This window comes from Theileria parva (genome assembly GCF_000165365.1).
Source record: "Theileria parva strain Muguga chromosome 4 map unlocalized ctg_529, whole genome shotgun sequence".
NCBI classification, from domain to species: Eukaryota; Apicomplexa; class Aconoidasida; order Piroplasmida; family Theileriidae; genus Theileria; species Theileria parva.
Genome location: NW_876246.1, coordinates 1103752 through 1122744, shown reverse-complemented (window position 1 = coordinate 1122744; position 18993 = coordinate 1103752). Strand labels below are relative to the sequence as shown.

The window sequence follows — 18993 nt, the reverse complement described above, 5'->3', positions numbered from 1 at the left end:
TTCCATTTTCCAATTTATTTACATTATTTAGTTTATTTACATTAATTTTAATTTACTGTGTTATATAATGTTAAATACGTTGGCAAAGAGTAGGAGAAGGTATTTGGGCCCTTTATGTGTTGGAATCCTTGCATTTCCATTTCTCTACGAATACTCCAAAGTAGAATCGAATTCACATAATTTATATTATTAATTAATAATGTTAATTAATTGTGGATTAGGAATTATATTGGACGTTGAGGCTGAAGAAGCTGAATATGGACGAAATCATCTCTGACCGATTCACCTGGCTACACCATTCCATGATTGTAACCATCTATTGAATTATTTACCAAATATATACTCAAATAATAATTATTAGAAGGATGAAATTGATAGAACTTTGCTGAAACAAGCGCCGACAAAATTAAAAGATAATTAATCCATGAATAACATGTAATACATACAAATACTATTCTAAGTATACTATAATAACATTTCTATAGCGTAGATTATTCTGTTGTATATACTGAAGAATATAAGAAGAGTGTGTACATACCAAGTGAAGACACTTTCTTCTTTGTTGACACTTTACACAAGGATTTTCACAATATTTCAACACTCAATCCAGTTTTAATACTAGAATTAGGGTAACTTTCGTATTAAAACATTCTGTTTTCAGTTGTGGAAGTGGTTATATTTCAACTTATATCCTAAACCTATTTCTAACAGATGTAAATAAGCCAGGGCATATTATTCCCATGTGTATATCAACTGATATAAATCCTCTGGCTTGTTTGAGTACATCTCAAATGATTATGTCAAATAAAGTAAATAATTACTCGGAGTGTATTTGTATGGACCTCTTCAACAACCTCACAAACTTCAAATTTGACATTATCCTCTTCAATCCAGTAACAAATAAGCTTATACTATACATAGTTAGTTAATTAACCCATTTGTAGCCTTATGTTGTTGGAGATTTGGAGGGTAGCATTGACATGATTGACAGGGCCTGGAATGGCGGAATTAACGGCTCAGAAACCATTGTCAAGTTTATTAACTCCGTATCGGTATGTAGTATAACATAATATTATATACTTCGTAATAATATTGTTTAGGGGTATATATCTGCTGGAGGATATGTGTATTTGGTAAGAAAAAAAGTAAATTATTTGATCAGTTGTTGGAAAAGAGAAATAAAATAAATGAAATTCTAAAATTAATCGAGGAAAAAAATTTCAACTGTAGAGTAACTTTGGAATCACAAATAATTCTTCAGATTCTAGAGACAAGGAAGGTTCTTGGCGAGGAACTATCAATTATTAAGTTTTCTAAATCACCAATTTAATCCTCAAAATTGGTAAAAATTTTAACATCAAAATTTAATATTATACAGTAGAATCTTATTTACTGTGTTATGTAACTGTGGTGATGAGATTTTTAAATTTTATATTTTATGTTGTTTTAATTTATTTAAATGGGATTTTCTCAGCCAAAGACTAAGATAAGGTTATGTGAGCAGTTGAAGCTCCACGCTCCTCATATCTTCTCTAAGCCCAGATCTCCGCCTGCTGAGCCACCGCCAACTCAACAAAGTAAACCTGTCAAGCCTTTACAACCAGCTTTCCCTACTACAGCGCCTTTCCCACCTCAACCACCCGTAGTTCCACCTCAACGTGAGCTAGTTTTTCCACCTCCAAAACCGGAACCGCCAAAAACCGCAACTCCCGAAACAATCTTCAGCAAAACCGTATGTAAACACTATTTATATTATTTTATATCTAATATTATCATTTATTAACATAATTTATAATATTATTGAATAACTGATTGTGTAGAACCTGGTATGGCAGGGTAATTTGGCGCGTAATGGTAAGAAGTTGACTGAGACTTTGGCGATAAAGATAAGCGGTCAATGTTCCACGTTTTTAAATGCTTCAGTTGAGACTATTAACATAACTCATCGTCTGAAGTGGGAGGAAGCTTCAAAGAACGTGCCCTTGGCAGTGTTTTCCATACACTCCTCAAATAATCTTAAAATCGAACCATTTAAAGAATATATCGACTACTTCAAATCTAAAAATAGGGTACGCAAATAATTATTTACTCTGTTGACCTAATGATTTTGCAGATTGGCGTATCACCCTTGGGAAATGACCATAATATATACATTTGCGCTCCGGGAAATCCACTTTTCGATAAACACTTACCAGAAGGATTAAGCACTCCGACGTATAAATTATTAGTTGTATTATGTTTAGGCTCATTGGTATTGTCACAAACGCGGAATTACAACCTTCGCAATCGTCAAATAAACTACAACAATCAAACGGTATAATCTCACTTTTATATAATTTTTAAACTTAATTTTAACGTATTAATGATTTTTAGATGACTGGCTGAGTCAACTGAATACGTTAACTGCTATGGTCGGTACAAAAAAGTAACTTAAAACTCAAAATAAGAGTAAATGAGTAAAATCTACTATAAGAGTAAAATAGTAAAATCGATTAAGAGTAATTAAGAGTAATAATTTAAGTGAATGAATGTATAAGAGTATGTATATGAGATTAGGACTTTAAGTCGAGACATGGAAAAAGTTTTAAATCTGCCAAATCTGGCGCCTTTACTCTGATTCTACCTCCCTAAAAATAATTAAAATAGTATGGAGATACGGATTTGGTGAGTTTTTGTTTAGGTTTAGATGATTTTCGATCCCTGAAAGAGGAGGGGTGGTTGGGAAGTACGTTGAGTGGGTTACTGTTCGCGTGAGAGTTGATGACCTTGACCTTCTCCACCAACTTGTTGTCCTCAACCTTCTTGACGTACTTCACGTAGCCGTCGTTCTGGAGCTCCTGGTCGGTTGAAACCTTCACGTCATCATTCACAGTAAACGTTGGCAAGTTCGTCCTCTTCGATTGCTGCAACAACTTATAAGATTCATAATCCATCATGTCACTCTTCTTCTTATCGTCTCTCTTAGACTTGGATTTCTCCTCGTCCTTATGCACCTTTGTGTCACCCCCTTTAGAATTGTTATTACCGTTTAGAGTGAGGTTATTGAGTGACTCGTTGAGTTGATCGTCTTCTAGGGGTTCATTAGATAGTTTTGAAACACTCCCCCAGTTGTGTCCTCCCTCGCCCTGTTTCTTGAGCTCGCGACCGCGACCAGTGCCACTAACGCGATCAAAACGACGTGGCCCGTTAGGGTTTCCACGGAAACGACGACTCGGCCTCCTACCCTTAGCCCTGGTATCAAATATGTTATCATCCGTATACACTGGAGCGTTACTCACCGCACTATTAGCGTTCACACTACTCACACTGTTGACAGTGCTCACCACAGTATTCAAGCTGTTTACGGTGCTTGGTGAGTTCATTTGAACTACCGGAGTAGTATTTGTATTCACCGGGTGACTATTCAATTGAACGCTATTTACTGTCACGTCGTACAGTTCCTCAGGAATTTGACCTAAAATATTGATAATCACATAATATTAATACAATATAATATTAATACGATATAATATTAATAAATAGTAATGAATATTTATGGTTAGTAGGAAAAGAGTACAGTGTTAAGATGGTGTAAAGATTGGAAATAAAGTGGGATAAAGTAATGAGATAATGGAAAAAATGAGGTTAACAGTAACAAAAGTGACGGAATATTTACAAGATGAGTAAAAATAATAAGATAGAAAATAAAAAATGTGCTACAAAATGTATAGATCTAGAAAACAACACACCTTTGGAAGCTGGAAAGAATTTTGTAGATCCTGCGCAGGAGTTACGTGTTAGCTTTTCAGGGTCAGTGTCGTCATAAAAAGCGGCGAATTTATTAGAAGTTCCCACGTTGTAAGTTACTCGATTGGCTGCCATATGTTACTTTTTTTCAATAAACTGTGTCAAGTATTCTAGAAAAATATTCAATAGGATCAACAAAGTAATAAAAGAGAGGAATTTGCTAAAGATCAGAGTGAATCATTTGAAAAATCAACTAGCTGAAAGTGGAGAGATTAAGCGCTCTAATCATTAAAGACATACATTGATATAAGCAAAACATCGTATAAATTATAGTTTAGAGAAAAAATGTGTAAGAGCAAGAAAATATATGCAAAATAAATGAAAGAAGAATCACTGAACTAGAGTAAAAAATATTATTATTAAATCTGACTCCATTGAATCCGTTTCTAACTTTATAGGGCTTAAAAGGGTAAAATAACAAGATCAACACACTTTTACAAATTAACGTCTTATTATAACAATTTCTATTCCAAATAAATTTAAATATATTTTAGATCATAATTAACTAAAGAATCTTCAAAAAATTTTGACTCTTTGTCATATATCAAACATAGGAGAAATTAGTCAATCAACCTCTATTAACTATTGAATTGTACACATAAGATAAAAAATTAAATGATAAATAATAATAAATATTTTAATATAATAAATTAATTGTATAGACTGAAGTGTTTTAAATGTCTAAAGAATCTTAATTTTTAACTTTGGAATCTGAAAGATTTAATAATTATAAAGCGAATATTATGAATTTTTTATTAACATAATTATATTTCTCAATGGAAGTTAAAAATTAATAATTATTTAGTATCTTCCACCCCATTCATATAATATCTCTACATTATGCTATTAATTAAATTATTTACAAAATTATCTTATTAATTTCGTGTGACAAATATTTATTTTACACGAATCTTTAGTTTAGACTTAAAATTCTGCAATTTTGGATGATATATTTTACCAGATCTAAATCTGTTTAATAATTTATAATATGAGAACATATTAATGGTTTTGTAATATAATAAGTTTTTTGAGAAATTTGTTAAATGTCAGATCGTGCTACTGACTCTTCATATTCTTATAGGGCACAGGGTTACGGACCATCCAGGAATTCTTCTTCATACAGGCCTTACGTTAAAAGTGACAAGTCATTTGGTCGGCATTCTGAGAACCATCACGATAAATACGCCACTAAACCTTACGATAAACCCATGGCTCATCAACCTCCAACGCCATACTCTCAACCACCAAACGGGCCAGGACTAAGATATCCCCAGGATCAAAGGTTTCCAGCGGATCCAAGATATGCTCAAGATTCCAGATATGCGCCATCAGGTGAAAGATATCCAGAACAGAGATCGCCTTATTCTCATTCTTCTTATAGTGGGAATAGATCTTATAGTTCAAACCCACATGATTCTGGCTACGGTGGTAGAGGATATAATCACCAGGGCAGACCCGGTCACAATAGTTTTGGAGGATCTTATGGTAGTGAGAACTTAGGAGCTGGATTACAACCTGTGAACTGGAACCAAATTGAGTTGGTCAAGTTTGAGAAGAATTTCTACGTGGAGCACCCTGAAGTTAAGGCCATGACACAACAAGAGGCTGATGAGATTAGAAGAGCGAAGGAGATAACCGTAGTTCATGGTAGAGATGTGCCTAAACCTGTGGTTAAATTTGAGTACACTTCGTTCCCGAGATATATTTTAAGCTCAATTGAAGCTGCCGGATTTAAAGAACCCACCCCAATCCAAGTTCAATCCTGGCCCATCGCTCTCAGCGGTCGTGACATGATCGGCATTGCAGAAACTGGTAATATCCACACCATTCTATTTATTTCACTCTTATATTTTTAAAAATTATGTATACTATTGTATATACTATTAAATATTTATATACTATTAAACGTTGTATATAGTGTGAAACATGGTATATACTATTAAATATTGTGTGGAATAATATTTGTAGGATCTGGTAAGACGTTGGCATTTTTATTGCCGGCGATAGTGCATATAAATGCGCAGGCGTTATTGAGGCCGGGGGACGGTCCGATAGTATTAGTATTAGCTCCTACGCGTGAGTTAGCGGAGCAAATTAAGGAGACTGCGCTGGTATTTGGTAGATCAAGTAAATTAAAGACAAGTGTAGCATACGGTGGTGTACCAAAGCGGTTTCAAACCATAGCGTTGAGGAGAGGTGTTGAGATTTTAATTGCCTGTCCCGGAAGATTAATCGACTTTCTAGAGTCGAGTGTTACAAATTTAAGAAGAGTAACATATTTAGTGTTGGATGAAGCGGACAGGATGCTGGATATGGGATTTGAGCCTCAGATTAGGAAAATCGTAGGACAGATTAGACCAGACAGGCAGACTCTAATGTTCAGCGCAACTTGGCCTAAGGAAGTAATTGCACTTTCAAGATCGCTGCTGAGTCATGAAGTTGTTCATGTTAATATCGGATCACTAGACCTTACCACTTGCCATAACATTGAGCAGAACGTGTTTATCCTTGAGGAGAGAGAAAAACGCGTCAAACTCAAGGAACTACTAAAAAAACTAATGGACGGCGGAAAGATCTTAATCTTCTCAGAAACGAAGAAAGGAGCTGACACACTTACAAGAGAACTTAGACTAGATGGCTGGCCAGCACTTTGCATCCACGGGGATAAGAAACAGGAGGAAAGGACCTGGGTGCTCAACGAGTTTAAATCGGGAAAACACCCCATCATGATCGCCACCGACGTCGCCAGCAGAGGCCTTGACGTCCGTGACGTTAAATACGTTATCAACTATGATTTCCCCGGACAAATCGAAGATTACGTACATCGTATCGGGAGAACCGGACGCGCCGGAATGAAAGGTATTATTCACACTATTCTATCATCCGCACTATTGATTTAGTATATTATTAGTTATTCACCTTAGTTAACAGTAGAAATAATATTATTAACCATGATTATACAGTTGTTCAAATTAATGTCTAATGTATTTGTAGGAAGTTCGTATACGTTTTTAACTCCGGATAAGTTTAAGAGTGCGCGTGAGTTGGTGAAGTTGATGAGGGAGGCGAACCAGGAGATCCCTCCGGAATTACAGAAATTAGCAAACGAACGTTCATACGGAACAGAGCAAAGGCGTTGGGGCGGTTATGGAAGGCCGTTTTCAAATTCCACTAACCTCGTGCCACTTGGTGGAACGCCAAGAAGCCACAACACATACTCAAACTATTATCCAAGGAGATAATTTTATACTATACACATATTCAATTAGTTATAGTGGACAATTTAGTATATTTAAAGTACATTAGATTAGAGTTTGAATAATCCTTTGGTGGGTTCGATATACTCGATGAAGAGCTTTGGAAGCTTAGATTGGTCAAGTAATTCAAGTATTTTACTTGAATTTGGCGTTAAAACTGATGAATTAGGGTTAGGATTAGGCGTAGATTTAGGTGATTTGGGCACTAATTTTGAGTCTTTAGTAGAGTTTGATAGCTGGGAAATAGAACTTGGACTGTGTTCTTCACAAGTGCTTAATAATAAATCCATGTTAGTATGGTCAAAAGAGTCTGGATTAGATAAATATATCTGTATTCTTCTAATTCTCTTATCTCTAGATGGAGAATTTAACATCTTCAACAATAAATTCTTGAACCTTTCACGGTTAATATAAATTGGGTTATACACGAATTCACCAGAGTTTAACTGTAAACTAACATCTGTGTTAGTGTTATTGGACCACTCAGTAAGTAGTAAGCAAGAGTCTTCACAGCCATATCCACTGTTATACAGAGTTGAAAAGTAAATTAGGGTTGGAACCGAGAGTTTTATAAAGTCTAATTCAACCTCATAAAGGCCAGTTAATGTCATTAGTTTCATTAAATCAACTTTAGATGTGGAGGTTAATTTATTCGTAATTCTATTAACCCATTCCGATTTTACTAGATTTAAAGTCTTTGTCTGGTCATTTTGAGAATTACACCAAGTTCTAAGCGATGAAACGAAATATTCATGCGATAACCTTTCAAGCTTGTTAGGTGATGCCGTACACATTTCAAATTAATCAAGTTAAATGAATTTCTAATCAATGATAAATTTAATCATTAAGTTAAAAAAATAAAATTAAAAAATTAATTCGAGAATCTCAATAAATTATGAAAAAAGAAATACACAAAATGTTATAAAGTTACTATATTTTACAGTAAATTAAAAAAAATCATTAAAATATATAAACTTAACAAAATAATAAAATAAACTCAATATACTGATTTATTAGACAATAATAGCACCATGATGTGTAAGTACTACATTATTGATTTTCTAATCTTATCATTACAGTTCCAATGTTGTTAACTTGATTTTGTAATTTTTATGTCAATGATAGGACGAAATTGAGAAGTGTCAAAACTCCAAATCCAGTTCCCTTTTCATTCTTGAAATCGAATACAGGTCCCGCAAAGTCGACATGGAGCCATTTTTTCTAAAATAAAATATAAAATTCATTATCTTACATCGTCGACAAACTCTTTTAGGAACAGAGCCCCGTTTATTGACCCGCACTTTCCATTAAAGTTAACGTTTGCATAGTCGGCTATGTTCGACTTTAGCAAATCCTTATAGTCCTTCAGCAACGGCATTCTCCACATCAACTCACCAGCGTTTCTAGCCCTAAAACAGATATATTGCGTGTAAAAGTTTAATAAATAAATATTTGATTTAACGTACGAATTTTCGTATAATAGTGCTAGATCTTCGTCATTGGAGTAAAATGCTGCACACTTTACGCCTAATCATTTGTTAATCATGAGTACGTAATTGGGTATTATATAGGGATAAATGTTCAATTACCCAGAGCTACCATGGCTGCGCCTGTTAATGTTGCGCAATCAACAAGGTAGTCAGGATTAAGTTGAGCTGCATAATACAACGAATCCGCCAGTGTTACTCTTCCTTCAGCATCCGTATTCAATACCTAAACAATATAGAATTCGTATTTAACAATATAAACACAATTAATATGTGTAGTCTGGTACTTCAACAGTTTTTCCATTTGAGGCGGTGACAACATCGCCAGGTCTGTATGAGTTAGCGTCAAGCATGTTTTCACATAAACCTCCAACGAAGTGAAGTTCTACGTTATTCGGCTTCAACTTTGCCAATGCATAAGCGGCTGAGAAAACTGTGCCAAATCCGGCCATATCCAGCTTCATATAATGGATCATACTACTGGAGCTCTAAACACAAATTAATTACAGTTATGTATAAACTTTTATGACTGTGAATATATTAAAAATCACCTTTATGTTGTAGCCTCCGGAATCGAACATTAAGCCTTTTCCTACGAATGCAAGTCTTTTCTTAACTTCTCCCTCGGGTTTATAAACTGCGTGGAGGAATTTTGGAGGAAATTTGCTCCCCTGTGCAACTGATAAGTAACAGAACATATTCAACTTCTTGCAATCGTCATACTCAAGAACTTTTACTTTTAAACCCAGTGAGGTTAATTTCTTCTTAAAAAATTCAGAAACGGTTACTGTGTTACAATAGTTTGGAGGGGCTGAGGTTAACTGTTTTGCCATATCCATGGATTCCGAAAAGGCCTTTACCCTCTGAAAATTATTCATTAGTCGTATCAAATTATAAATTTATTTAACTGTTACTTGTTGCATGTGTGATAGATTCTTTGCGTGTTTGTTAAATACAAAGAGATTCTCCAAATAGAACTCATGTTTGTTATCCTTTTTAAACCTGTTATCTGGGCAAAGTTGAAAGAGCAGTTGGGTCAAAAGGAGTTCAACATATTCTTCAGTAAAATCAAGTAGCAAAAGTGCCGCGTGTTTCAGTTTATTTGAGGTTAAAACTGAGGCTAAGGTATTTGCAACTGTTGCTAGGTCTGTTGTCAGTAGTTCTAATTTCTTTCCACATCCAACTACAGCTTCAACTAAAACCTCTAGATCATCTCTTGTTCCAACTGACTCCAATTTGTCACTACAAATTAATCAGGATACAATTGGAAGAATCATTGTATATAACTATTTTTTATGCAGATAGTGTGTAAATAAGTGAATTACCCTAATGATGCGGAGAATTTGTTGTTAGTGGCAAGTTGTTTAAGCGGAGAATTCTTGTGATAAAATGATGAAGGAAAGTACTCAAGTGATTGTAAGGAGTAATCCTTACTCTCATCACCTTCAGGCTTTTTATTAGAAGCAAAAGCCAGATGTAAAACCCCTAAACTTCCCTTTGGAAAATTGAAGTCCTCAGGCTTTACGTTATCAGCACTTTCAAAGTGAAATTTAACGGATTCTCCAAGAAAAGGAGTATACGGAAATTCATTAACATCCATAGCGTAAAAAGTTGTTATTAATTATTTACAATTGTATAAATAATTTATAAATTTTTTAATGATGGGGAACACATTTGACAACATCTATTTATATTACCGTTTATACTCAAATAAACTAGTATTATTTTAATGAATAGAAAACACATGTATAAAATTAATATTTCCAGGCTATAGGTTAACTGAGATACCTCTCATATGAAGCGCCTAAAATAATATTTTAACACATATATACTTACAACTTTAATCGACAGAACTTGTTGTTTCTGTTCAGCAGGCCATGAAGTCATCTCCTCCCTAGTCGCCTTTTGTATACTACAAATTATTTTAATAATATATCTATATTATAAAATCCTAACTAGTTAATTATTTACTTTGTTAGAAGATCGTTGTTCTTAATGACAGCATCTACAAGAGGTGCGGAAGCTGGGTAAACACCACTGTTCATTAAATCGTCAATATCCTTCTGAGTTGCCTCGTTAGTTAACTGCTGAGGCTGAGGCTGAGGCTGAGGCTGAGGTGTCATCTGATGTTGGTGAACGTGTGACTGATGCTCAAGATGGTGAGAATGCTCATGTTGAGGACGCTCATGATGTTGAGGACGCTCATGATGTTGAGGACGATGTTCATGATGATGTTTTACCTTTTCATGTTCCTAACAATAATAAATAATATTAACAATACCACTGTCTGTACTGGTTGTTGGTATGGCATTTTGTATTCTTGTTTGTATTGATCAGTATAATGTTCCATATGTTCAGCTTTAAGTGGATTATCTTCATACAAACTCTATACAATAATTAAAATAAATAAAAACTACGTGAAAAGGTTTAAGGTGTCCTGATCTTTCTAGTCGGTTAACTTGCGAAATGTCATGGTCAAGTTTAGAAAGAGGTAAAACACTTTCATCATGTTCTCCGAGTATGAACTGTGTGTGTAACAGTGCATATGTAAGTTGAGGATTATTAATAAGGAATCTTCTAGCCTCTGAAGGTGCGTGCTTAAGAAACTTCTTTAAGGCTGCAAGGACATAAATTAATTGCGATGTCGAGAGTGTGTGAACAATTGATGAAATCTCAGCTGCCAGGTATGGATCTATAACTTGTCTTCCCATTTGAACGTGTTGGAGTCCCATATGAGGTACCATTAATCCCATAGCTGGATTTATCATTCCCATAGGATGAACCATTGGACCGGGTGGAGGTGCACTTGGAGGCTGAGGTATAAAAGGTGCTGCAAACGTAGGCGCAGACATACTAGCATAGGAATCATGTGATACTCCAACACCCATTTTAAGAGGATCCTGATCATATCCCTCCATCATTTGACCCATTTCAGATTCTATCAAATGTATTATAAATTGGATATAATAATATATGATTGGATAATAGAACTTACGGATGGTTTTTGGAGGAGGTGGAGGGGGAGGAGGCATTACCATAGGATTCATATTAGGATATGACGACATATCTAATTTAGAATTCAAACGATAAATAATAATACTAAGTATTCAAGCCATGATGAAAAATAAAATATTGTATAAAATAGAAATTAAGAAAAAGTAGAAAGCAAAAATTCCCATTTTAAAATAAAACAATTTGAAACAAGAACAAGAGACTTTTAAATAAAAATAAAATCTAGTAAATGCTATTGTGATATAAATATAGCACAATAGAATCAAATAAATTGATTATTAAAATTAAACATTAAAATTGCGTATATTAAATAAAATAAAAACTTTTTATCATTTCTTTATTTATAAATAGTAAATTTATGGATAGGTATTTAATAATCTTACCAGATTAACATTCAATAGGTTCAGCTGGTATCAAGATGAGAAGTCCTTAACATTAGTATTCTATAAGAATTTCGCATTGAAAGAAGCGTTAAAATTAAATCTAAATAACAAAAAATTATCAATATGTTTTAACACATCAGATGGTTTTTATTAAATATTTCATATTAATTTAGATGATGAAAAATATACATATAACTTTAATCTCACATCAAATATTAAGAATCCATCAGAATCTGATGAAAACATGAAAGTTTCAATAACAGATGTATTAAATTCGTTAATTTATAAATTATTACACACTATAATCATGCATTTATTCTTAAATTAGAAAAAGATGGAAATAAAGCTATTTAAGACTGAAGGTATTAAATTATTTAATTATTATTTTTTAATTCAAATTTAATAATATAATTATACTAATGAATTCTCAGGTGGAATGTGGGATAACTTGGAATCAGATGACTCTAAACAAGAGAATTCAAACAGAATTACAAATTCATATGATAAAGTAATATTTTACAAAGTTAATTTATTAGTTCAGTGATAAAAATTTTAATGAGGAATTGGTTGTCGATGAAAACACGGAAGACTCAGATGAAAAGTTCATGAATCTACTCAAAGAAATATACTCAAAAGGTGATGAAGAAACTAAAAGAGCTATGGTAAAATCATTTGTATGTTATTATGTTATTTAACGTTTGTAAACAGACGACATCATCGGGTGAAAGACTCTCAACAAATTGGAACTCAGTCAAGGATAAATAATATTTTAATCCAAAATTTAATTTATATGAAACATTTCATAATATATTCATGTTATATTTTATGTTTAAATTTTGGATTAAAATATTATTTAAATTTGTGGTGATAATAAACCTTAATAATAATCATTTAAATTAAAAATGTGTAACATAATATGTTATTCTTCTCATTTATCTTTTTATTTTATTTAAGATTTTGCATTTGCTTTTTATCTAAGGTAACCGTAAGATAATTAATTATAACAATTCATGATTAGATTCTTGCACCTTCACAAATTGGTGAAGACCCTCATTTAAAATTTGGTGATTCCACATCCTCCATCACTGATACTGCTATATCAGCTTATAAAGAACCTGAAAATCCAGTTCCAATAGTTAGTGAAGCCGCTGAAGAGGTATTTGATCATTATTTACACACACATTTCATTTTTAATAAAATATTTATTAGGTTTTGGACGAGTTATCTGATTTAAAACCTGTAAATAGAGTTGAACCAAAGGGTATCAAACCCCAATTTAATTTATATTTCAGTTTCTGATCTTGAACTTCTTAAACCAGTTGATCATGAATCAACGTTAGAAAACTGTCAAAGAGACTACTCTAAACCATGTCCTCTTGTAAGATATTTGTCAAATATTACAATTGTTTATTTTAGAATTTTGAACATAATTTGCTAAATGACGGATCGCATAAGTGCACACCACAAAAGTTTTATTCAGGTTTCTAAATTTTAGTTTAATATCGTTGGTAGGACCTTGTATGGGTCAGGATTTAACCTATAAGGAAATGGGAAAGGAAGAAAAGATTCAATGGTCAAAGAATTGTATCGCAAATTGGCCTTGTGTCATGTGTAAACGAGATTATTCTCTATACTGTCCAGGTATATTCTGAATATTTATAATATTTTTCAGAGGGATGGGAACTTTCCGGAGGTAAATTAATACCTTTGTTCAATAAACTATTCAAAAATCTAATTACACAATGATTTAGAGAATTTCGAGTGCAAATCGTTGAATAGTTACAGTGGGCCTTGCATGGGAGAGGCATTTTCCTTCATTGACTACAACGTTCCAATGCAAAAGGAGTGGAGTAGAAGATGTAAATCGTATTGGCCATGTTCTAACATTTAATTAATACCTTATAAAGTTTTTATGTATGAAATTATATTGTTTTTACAATGTTGACAAGGTCGTCATTTTGTAATTTTGGAACTGAAACGAGTTTAGTTTGTTTCTGTTGTAGTTTGGGGGTCTTTTTAACTTCAACTTTAGTCTGGGCAATTGCTTTCTTCTCTAACTTTATCCTTGCTTCTATTCTTTGTTTTCTATACTGGTCAACTGATAATGCAAATGACCACAAGTACTTGAAAAGTTCACTTGGTTTTACCTTGTCAACTTCCTTTTCAGTGTAACCTGTAAATCTGGCCACTTCTTTAAACGTAGTCATTACCTACAAGATTGTAATTAAGTCGTATTTGTTTGTAAAACTTACTTCTTCAAAGTGTTTTGAAAGTGAGTTAACTTTTGGTTCTGCGTCAACTAAAAATTCACGCATGATTGATGTGAAATTATCTTGGAAATCACATTTAACATTTTGAGCATTCTTAATCGAATTCTTAATCTTGTCTAGATCATTGGTAAATCTTTTCATTTTGTCTTTTAGCGCATCGATATCAACTTTTGAGCCCGAATCCAAGCTCTTTAAATCATCTAAAACGTCGAGTATATTTTCATCCTCATCAGCAATCATCTAAAAATTCATGTTTATTATTTATAAAGTACATCGCAAATGTATTGTAATAATGTTTTTGACGGTTTTGTAGTTGTTCTGAAATCATTTAACTTTGGGAAGGTTGTAGGCTTAAATCCCTCAGCATTACCCTTACTGGGGTCACCCTCGTTCAACTTGTTACCAACATTGAGGATAAAGTGTACAAGTATATTAAGCTTAACAGAGTCCATAATACACTCACAGGAGTCCATAATGTTTTCTAGTGGGTAATATATATCGTTATAGTTGTCTCTAAAGGTAAGAGCTATCTGGTGGCACTCCAATCTCTGCCTCATTAAAGGTATTCCAATAAGTGATGCAACAAACTGTTCAGGCTTATCAACGGCACTCAAATCGCCTCCTAAAAGAAATTTTTATGTAAATTCTAATTGTGGATATAAAAAGTACCCGATTTAACGAATTCGGAAACAACAGAAATTTCCTCAGTGTTTGGTAATAACAGTAATATACTCTCAGTTGAATCAACGTTCAGGACCTAAAGAAAAATAAAATTTTGTTTCAAATTTTAATTAAAATGGTATATAAAAGATATGATACATTTGGATCAAGGTGTATTATTGCTTCTCTGATTTCATTAAATGTGTATTTGCTGAATTTGCTGAGCCCAATGTTCATGTTATAACTCCTCTTACTATCAGGCAGCAATTGAATAAACTAAAGAATTTATTATCACGTCATAAATAAAATAGTAATAAATCACTAATTCGAATAAAAAGGAACCTTGGGTTTAGCTTTTTCTACGGCTTTATCCTTTGCTTTAGGAGTGGCTTTGGCGAATGATTGTTCGATTTGTGCGACTTCTACTATTGGTCTTAGCTTTTGGGTTGAGAAAATAGTATCTTTGGCATCATCTCCAAAGATTGGATCCCAGAAGAACCTTCTTAAGTTTGAGTCAACAACTGGTTTTCCAGGAGCTGCTTTCTTGGCTGCTTTCCCGAATCCACCTTTACTTGGTGGGGGCAAAGGCCCTTTACCCTTTAATAGTGGAGGGCCCTTTTTACCTGGACCTGGCGGAGCTTTCTTACCTGCTGGAGGTGGAGCCTTCTTGGCAGCTGCTTCTTTCTTCTTAAGCTCTTCCTCCTTCTTTTTCTGGGCTAATTCAAGTTCTTTCATCTCCTTTTCTATCTGTTCCTGCTGTTTCTTAATGCTTTCCAGAACTGAATTTGGTACTTTAAAGTCAAGCCCTGCTGTAAGGTCATTTGTAATTGCCTGCATTGAGGTGGCGATTTTAGCGAATCCAAGTTCAGTTAAACCTTGTCCTGCCAGTAACATTCTACACAGCAAAAGTTCATTTTTCTTCCTCTCCTCATCAGTTTCTACTTTAAAAGACAACTCCTTCTTCTTCAAATACGCCTTATTAGCTTTAGCCAAAAATGAGTATCTGTTAAGGAAATCTTCCTGTAGACATGATCTTGCTATGGATAATGAAACCAAATCCACTGTCCAAGGAACTGAAGCTAACTCATTCCCTTCACAATCCAATAACATACAATAGGTTTTATCAACATTTGGTGTGTTAGACTTTGGAGGATTTTTAGACGTTTCTGGAGTCATATCATCAGAATTATTAGTACCTTTAGGAGATTTAACTGGGGTCTTATCACCTGGACTAGTATTATTCTTTGGAGTGATTGCAGGTTTGTCGTGATTTTTCTGATCTTCAGTTGTATTTTCAGTTTTATCCTCTTTCGATTCAACTTTGTCCTTGTTATCCTCATCAAGAAAATCATTAAAAACCTTACTAAAGTATGTTTTAACTGAAGCAACCCTTCTAGCAATTTCAACAGGTATAACATCATCATAATATCTGATAAGTAACGGCAATTTGTTAACATCTTGTTTCATTAAATTTGCTGGACTTACTGTATCAGGAAGAGAATAAACAGCTGGTGATGTAAACAACTCATTTGTTATTGAATAATCATTTATTAACTCATAGTCTGAGTTTACAGGAGTATCTGAGTTTGATACCACACTGCAACTCTCAATGACCGTATCATCATCAGAATAATCAGTTGTCTTGATACTTTCATCAGATAAAATAAAAGAATCATCAGAATATAAAGTTTCATCAGTGAAAATGAGAGAATCTTGAGAAAATTGACTATCATCAGAAGAGTTTGAAAATGCGCGTTTGTGTTTTGGTGACTGTGCCAATCTCTTTGTGGGCACCTTTCTTGCGATTTTACCAGCAATTTTCTTTGCCATCATTGTCTTTTTAAGAACTGAATTGTCAATTTTAGGGGACATATTCTGCTTAACTTTAATGTTAGAAAGTGATCCGATTTTGGCCAGAAACTTTGCATTCTTTGAGTTCTTTGACTTAACCAACTCAGTTATTGGGACACTCACTATCGGTTCTTCTACCACTTTTGGCTTTTCTATAAACTTAACACTTTTTAAACGCTCAAATTCTCCTATCTTATGTCTTACACTCAGCTTTTCAGGTTCCTTTACAAGTTCTTCAGGTTTCTCTGTGTCAACTTTATCAGAGTCACTCTTATCCGGATCAGTATCTGGTTTTTCGGCTGAATCACTTTTGGGTGATGTAGCCATTTCTCGTCTTTCAGGAGGTTCAGGCTTCATGAAAGGGTCATTAGATACTCGAGTAATCTTACTAACTAGGGATGTACGTGTTGGAGAAGAAGATTCTAACATCTTACTAACCTGTTTAGAACTATGAAATATTGCGGGATTTGGAACGAAAACCGGTTTATCGTGATAACCTAGAATTAATTCATTATCTTCTTTAACCAGTGGAACAAATAGTCTAACACCATCGTCCCTTAAGTCACTATTAAGCACTTCACCTGAAATTGAGACATCGGGTGGATCAACTCCCCAATCCCTAAGAATATCCTCCGCGTCAGGGTTAAGTGTCATTGCTGGAAGTCCGTCTTTAATGAACAGAGTTCCTTTTGAAAGTTTTGGTACATTAATTACTGGCAACTTCATTAGTTTAAGGTTTAGTTTCTTTGATAAATCCAGAAGGCGTTCAGTAGGGAATATAACCTCAGAGCAAGAATTTACTTTTGATTTATTCAAATCAATAGATTCCATTTTGTTTGAATACAGTGCTACAATTCTTGAAACATCTACTGTAGGACTGTTTAAAACGACTAATTCAGTTTCTCTCTTAATCTTAGAATCTGACTTTGGACTCTTATCTAATCCATCACCAGGCTGTTCAGATTTGTCTGATTCATTATATCTAAAATTAATATCTCGTTCAAGGTCCGTGAGTAATTGATGAACTGCAATTGTTGATGGGTGTGATTTCCCTAGTGAATCCGAGCGAGTAGTGTATACTTCCCTATATATAGACGCGCATGATGTAAATTGTCCTAGAATGTGGAAACAGCATCCTATTGACAACAATATATCTTGAACTGAAGGATGATTGCGGTCACGGCATAACCGCATTTTCATATCAATTGCCTTGAAAAACTGTTGTAATGCGTCAATAGGGTTATTCAATAATCTATAAACAATACCCAGATTATTATAAGCTTCTGCAACCTTAATGTTAGGTTGCTCAGAATCGTAATCACCAAAATGTTTCTTCAAAATCTCCAAGTTTTTAATACACAGTGGGAGAGCCTTCATGTATTGTTTATCCCTGATCATATATATGCACACATTCCCAAGTGCGTTACTAAGTCCAAGATCAAATTCTCCGTATAATTGAACATATAATGCAAGGTACTTAGAGAAGAAGATTTCAGCATCTTCGGACATTCCATAACTGCTTAAAACTTCAGCTAAAATGTAAACTATTGGTAAAAAGACTTTCTTATCACAGTCAATTACTGCGTTTTTGGAATCATCCGATAACGCTTGAGAACCCTTAGAATATTGTAATAGTGTATTCTCTACCAAGAACCGAAACTCAGCCAAGTGTTCCTTACCCTTTTTAAAGTGTCCAATCCGGGCATAACACTTACTTAGTATCATAAGTTCTATTGCCATTTCTCCACACAAAGGTGTTTTTCTCACTTGGGAATGAAACTTCTTTGAAAGCAATAGCGAGTAATGTGCTTCCAGTAGAGCATCACTGTAGTTGTTATTAGCAAAATTCTTTAAAGCCATTGTTCGCAGTAACATTCTAGTCGCTAAAGCTTCTCTGTATACTAGGGAATTATTGCTCAGACTATAACCAGAAGCTGTGGTGGAATTAATTTTGTTCAATATATCAGCTGCAGATAATATTTCATCCGAAACACGTGAATTCTTAGTCTTCGTAAATCCTCCAGAGTACATAAACTCCTTTTCACTAGCCGTCTGAGTTGATCTTCTCTTTACAAGGTCCATCTTAACGGACATTCCAAGGGCCTGAGGGGAGATGTTGCTGCCTTTATTCATGGGAAGCTCGCTGAGCCGTGAAGCAACGTTTAACTTGTGCACATTATGGAGTTTCCCATTGGAAAATCCATCATTATCGACATACTCCATTGTTAATATTATTAAAAAGGAATTAAAATTATATTTTACTAGACAAGATAACATCGAAGGAATA

The 18993-nt window shown here is 34.0% G+C and overlaps 11 protein-coding genes across 11 annotated transcripts; 6 read left to right on the top strand and 5 right to left on the bottom strand.

The window, feature by feature from the left end:
• Nucleotides 1-67: 67 nt before the first annotated feature.
• TpMuguga_04g02705 (putative integral membrane protein) lies at nucleotides 68-421 on the top strand (the record flags this gene model as incomplete). Its single annotated transcript, XM_061306211.1, has 3 exons — nucleotides 68-160; nucleotides 222-308; nucleotides 362-421. 3 exons carry the CDS (start codon nucleotides 68-70, stop codon nucleotides 419-421), a joined length of 240 nt encoding a protein of 79 aa, XP_061161872.1.
• A 3-nt stretch (nucleotides 422-424) lies between these two features.
• MTQ2 (putative methylase) lies at nucleotides 425-1380 on the top strand (the record flags this gene model as incomplete). Its single annotated transcript, XM_061306029.1, has 7 exons — nucleotides 425-435; nucleotides 486-629; nucleotides 662-893; nucleotides 945-1052; nucleotides 1101-1133; nucleotides 1163-1231; nucleotides 1262-1380. 7 exons carry the CDS (start codon nucleotides 425-427, stop codon nucleotides 1328-1330), a joined length of 666 nt encoding a protein of 221 aa, XP_061161191.1. The 3' UTR covers nucleotides 1331-1380.
• On the top strand, nucleotides 1363-2551 carry TpMuguga_04g02710 (SPOC domain protein). Its single transcript, XM_759107.2, has 5 exons — nucleotides 1363-1732; nucleotides 1821-2069; nucleotides 2114-2214; nucleotides 2244-2314; nucleotides 2374-2551. Exons 1-5 carry the CDS (start codon nucleotides 1460-1462, stop codon nucleotides 2427-2429), a joined length of 750 nt encoding a protein of 249 aa, XP_764200.2. The 5' UTR covers nucleotides 1363-1459; the 3' UTR covers nucleotides 2430-2551.
• Nucleotides 2538-4151, bottom strand: TpMuguga_04g00563 (Hyaluronan / mRNA binding family protein). Its single transcript, XM_759105.2, has 3 exons — nucleotides 3729-4151; nucleotides 2658-3454; nucleotides 2538-2627 (listed from the first exon to the last, which is right to left on the bottom strand). The coding sequence occupies exons 1-3, from the start codon at nucleotides 3859-3861 to the stop codon at nucleotides 2553-2555; spliced, it is 1005 nt and encodes a 334-aa protein (XP_764198.1). The 5' UTR covers nucleotides 3862-4151; the 3' UTR covers nucleotides 2538-2552.
• Nucleotides 4152-4612: 461 nt separating this feature from the next.
• DBP2 (DEAD/DEAH box helicase) lies at nucleotides 4613-7046 on the top strand. Its single transcript, XM_759104.2, has 3 exons — nucleotides 4613-5598; nucleotides 5755-6645; nucleotides 6781-7046. The coding sequence occupies exons 1-3, from the start codon at nucleotides 4830-4832 to the stop codon at nucleotides 7026-7028; spliced, it is 1908 nt and encodes a 635-aa protein (XP_764197.1). The 5' UTR covers nucleotides 4613-4829; the 3' UTR covers nucleotides 7029-7046.
• A 31-nt stretch (nucleotides 7047-7077) lies between these two features.
• TpMuguga_04g02685 (uncharacterized protein) lies at nucleotides 7078-7864 on the bottom strand. Its single transcript, XM_061306209.1, has one exon. The coding sequence runs from the start codon at nucleotides 7835-7837 to the stop codon at nucleotides 7094-7096; it is 744 nt and encodes a 247-aa protein (XP_061161871.1). The 5' UTR covers nucleotides 7838-7864; the 3' UTR covers nucleotides 7078-7093.
• Nucleotides 7865-8076: 212 nt separating this feature from the next.
• On the bottom strand, nucleotides 8077-10178 carry pepA (cytosol aminopeptidase domain protein). Its single transcript, XM_061306028.1, has 8 exons — nucleotides 9856-10178; nucleotides 9445-9772; nucleotides 9082-9393; nucleotides 8818-9018; nucleotides 8633-8756; nucleotides 8510-8570; nucleotides 8296-8452; nucleotides 8077-8264 (listed from the first exon to the last, which is right to left on the bottom strand). Exons 1-8 carry the CDS (start codon nucleotides 10128-10130, stop codon nucleotides 8154-8156), a joined length of 1569 nt encoding a protein of 522 aa, XP_061161190.1. The 5' UTR covers nucleotides 10131-10178; the 3' UTR covers nucleotides 8077-8153.
• A 90-nt stretch (nucleotides 10179-10268) lies between these two features.
• On the bottom strand, nucleotides 10269-11809 carry TpMuguga_04g00560 (Hinge domain of cleavage stimulation factor subunit 2 family protein). Its single transcript, XM_061306027.1, has 6 exons — nucleotides 11526-11809; nucleotides 10948-11468; nucleotides 10812-10916; nucleotides 10502-10782; nucleotides 10367-10442; nucleotides 10269-10334 (listed from the first exon to the last, which is right to left on the bottom strand). The coding sequence occupies exons 1-6, from the start codon at nucleotides 11593-11595 to the stop codon at nucleotides 10299-10301; spliced, it is 1089 nt and encodes a 362-aa protein (XP_061161189.1). The 5' UTR covers nucleotides 11596-11809; the 3' UTR covers nucleotides 10269-10298.
• Nucleotides 11810-11833: 24 nt separating this feature from the next.
• TpMuguga_04g00559 (SGS domain protein) lies at nucleotides 11834-12731 on the top strand. Its single transcript, XM_061306026.1, has 7 exons — nucleotides 11834-11908; nucleotides 11944-12068; nucleotides 12099-12190; nucleotides 12254-12287; nucleotides 12357-12433; nucleotides 12462-12599; nucleotides 12634-12731. The coding sequence occupies exons 1-7, from the start codon at nucleotides 11901-11903 to the stop codon at nucleotides 12688-12690; spliced, it is 531 nt and encodes a 176-aa protein (XP_061161188.1). The 5' UTR covers nucleotides 11834-11900; the 3' UTR covers nucleotides 12691-12731.
• TpMuguga_04g00558 (uncharacterized protein) lies at nucleotides 12711-13924 on the top strand. Its single transcript, XM_061306025.1, has 8 exons — nucleotides 12711-12910; nucleotides 12944-13081; nucleotides 13135-13186; nucleotides 13218-13303; nucleotides 13342-13405; nucleotides 13438-13566; nucleotides 13598-13618; nucleotides 13677-13924. Exons 1-8 carry the CDS (start codon nucleotides 12842-12844, stop codon nucleotides 13814-13816), a joined length of 699 nt encoding a protein of 232 aa, XP_061161870.1. The 5' UTR covers nucleotides 12711-12841; the 3' UTR covers nucleotides 13817-13924.
• On the bottom strand, nucleotides 13845-18929 carry FH13 (Formin Homology 2 domain protein; the record flags this gene model as incomplete). The annotated part of the gene is made up of 6 exons (XM_061306024.1): nucleotides 13845-14135; nucleotides 14178-14435; nucleotides 14468-14817; nucleotides 14865-14952; nucleotides 15015-15131; nucleotides 15198-18929. 6 exons carry the CDS (start codon nucleotides 18927-18929, stop codon nucleotides 13848-13850), a joined length of 4833 nt encoding a protein of 1610 aa, XP_061161869.1. The 3' UTR covers nucleotides 13845-13847.
• Between the last annotated feature and the right edge of the window lie 64 nt (nucleotides 18930-18993).

Excerpts from the sequence above, each read along its gene's own strand:
- TpMuguga_04g02710 (XM_759107.2), top strand. The coding sequence starts at position 1,460 with ATGGGATTTTCTCAGCCAAAGACTAAGATAAGGTTATGTGAGCAGTTG. Across the intron at positions 2,215-2,243 it reads GAAGGATTAAGCACTCCGAC|GCTCATTGGTATTGTCACAA; the intron begins GTATAAATTATT and ends TATTATGTTTAG. Across the intron at positions 2,315-2,373 it reads TAAACTACAACAATCAAACG|ATGACTGGCTGAGTCAACTG; the intron begins GTATAATCTCAC and ends AATGATTTTTAG.
- TpMuguga_04g02685 (XM_061306209.1), bottom strand. The coding sequence starts at position 7,837 with ATGTGTACGGCATCACCTAACAAGCTTGAAAGGTTATCGCATGAATAT.
- TpMuguga_04g00560 (XM_061306027.1), bottom strand. The coding sequence starts at position 11,595 with ATGTCGTCATATCCTAATATGAATCCTATGGTAATGCCTCCTCCCCCT. Across the intron at positions 10,917-10,947 it reads GACACCTTAAACCTTTTCAC|AGTTTGTATGAAGATAATCC; the intron begins GTAGTTTTTATT and ends ATTATTGTATAG. Across the intron at positions 10,335-10,366 it reads AAGTTCTGTCGATTAAAGTT|GCGCTTCATATGAGAGGTAT; the intron begins GTAAGTATATAT and ends ATATTATTTTAG.
- TpMuguga_04g00558 (XM_061306025.1), top strand. The coding sequence starts at position 12,842 with ATGTTATTCTTCTCATTTATCTTTTTATTTTATTTAAGATTTTGCATT. Across the intron at positions 13,304-13,341 it reads ACTCTAAACCATGTCCTCTT|AATTTTGAACATAATTTGCT; the intron begins GTAAGATATTTG and ends TGTTTATTTTAG. Across the intron at positions 13,567-13,597 it reads TTATTCTCTATACTGTCCAG|AGGGATGGGAACTTTCCGGA; the intron begins GTATATTCTGAA and ends AATATTTTTCAG.
- TpMuguga_04g00559 (XM_061306026.1), top strand. Across the intron at positions 12,069-12,098 it reads ATGTTTTAACACATCAGATG|ATGATGAAAAATATACATAT; the intron begins GTTTTTATTAAA and ends ATATTAATTTAG. Across the intron at positions 12,191-12,253 it reads TGAAAGTTTCAATAACAGAT|AAAAAGATGGAAATAAAGCT; the intron begins GTATTAAATTCG and ends TTCTTAAATTAG.
- DBP2 (XM_759104.2), top strand. The coding sequence starts at position 4,830 with ATGTCAGATCGTGCTACTGACTCTTCATATTCTTATAGGGCACAGGGT. Across the intron at positions 5,599-5,754 it reads GATCGGCATTGCAGAAACTG|GATCTGGTAAGACGTTGGCA; the intron begins GTAATATCCACA and ends TAATATTTGTAG. Across the intron at positions 6,646-6,780 it reads CGGACGCGCCGGAATGAAAG|GAAGTTCGTATACGTTTTTA; the intron begins GTATTATTCACA and ends ATGTATTTGTAG.
- TpMuguga_04g00563 (XM_759105.2), bottom strand. The coding sequence starts at position 3,861 with ATGGCAGCCAATCGAGTAACTTACAACGTGGGAACTTCTAATAAATTC. Across the intron at positions 3,455-3,728 it reads ATTCTTTCCAGCTTCCAAAG|GTCAAATTCCTGAGGAACTG; the intron begins GTGTGTTGTTTT and ends TCAATATTTTAG. Across the intron at positions 2,628-2,657 it reads AACAAAAACTCACCAAATCC|GGAGGTAGAATCAGAGTAAA; the intron begins GTATCTCCATAC and ends AATTATTTTTAG.
- pepA (XM_061306028.1), bottom strand. The coding sequence starts at position 10,130 with ATGGATGTTAATGAATTTCCGTATACTCCTTTTCTTGGAGAATCCGTT. Across the intron at positions 9,019-9,081 it reads CCGGAGGCTACAACATAAAG|AGCTCCAGTAGTATGATCCA; the intron begins GTGATTTTTAAT and ends ATTTGTGTTTAG. Across the intron at positions 8,453-8,509 it reads GCACTATTATACGAAAATTC|GGCTAGAAACGCTGGTGAGT; the intron begins GTACGTTAAATC and ends TATCTGTTTTAG.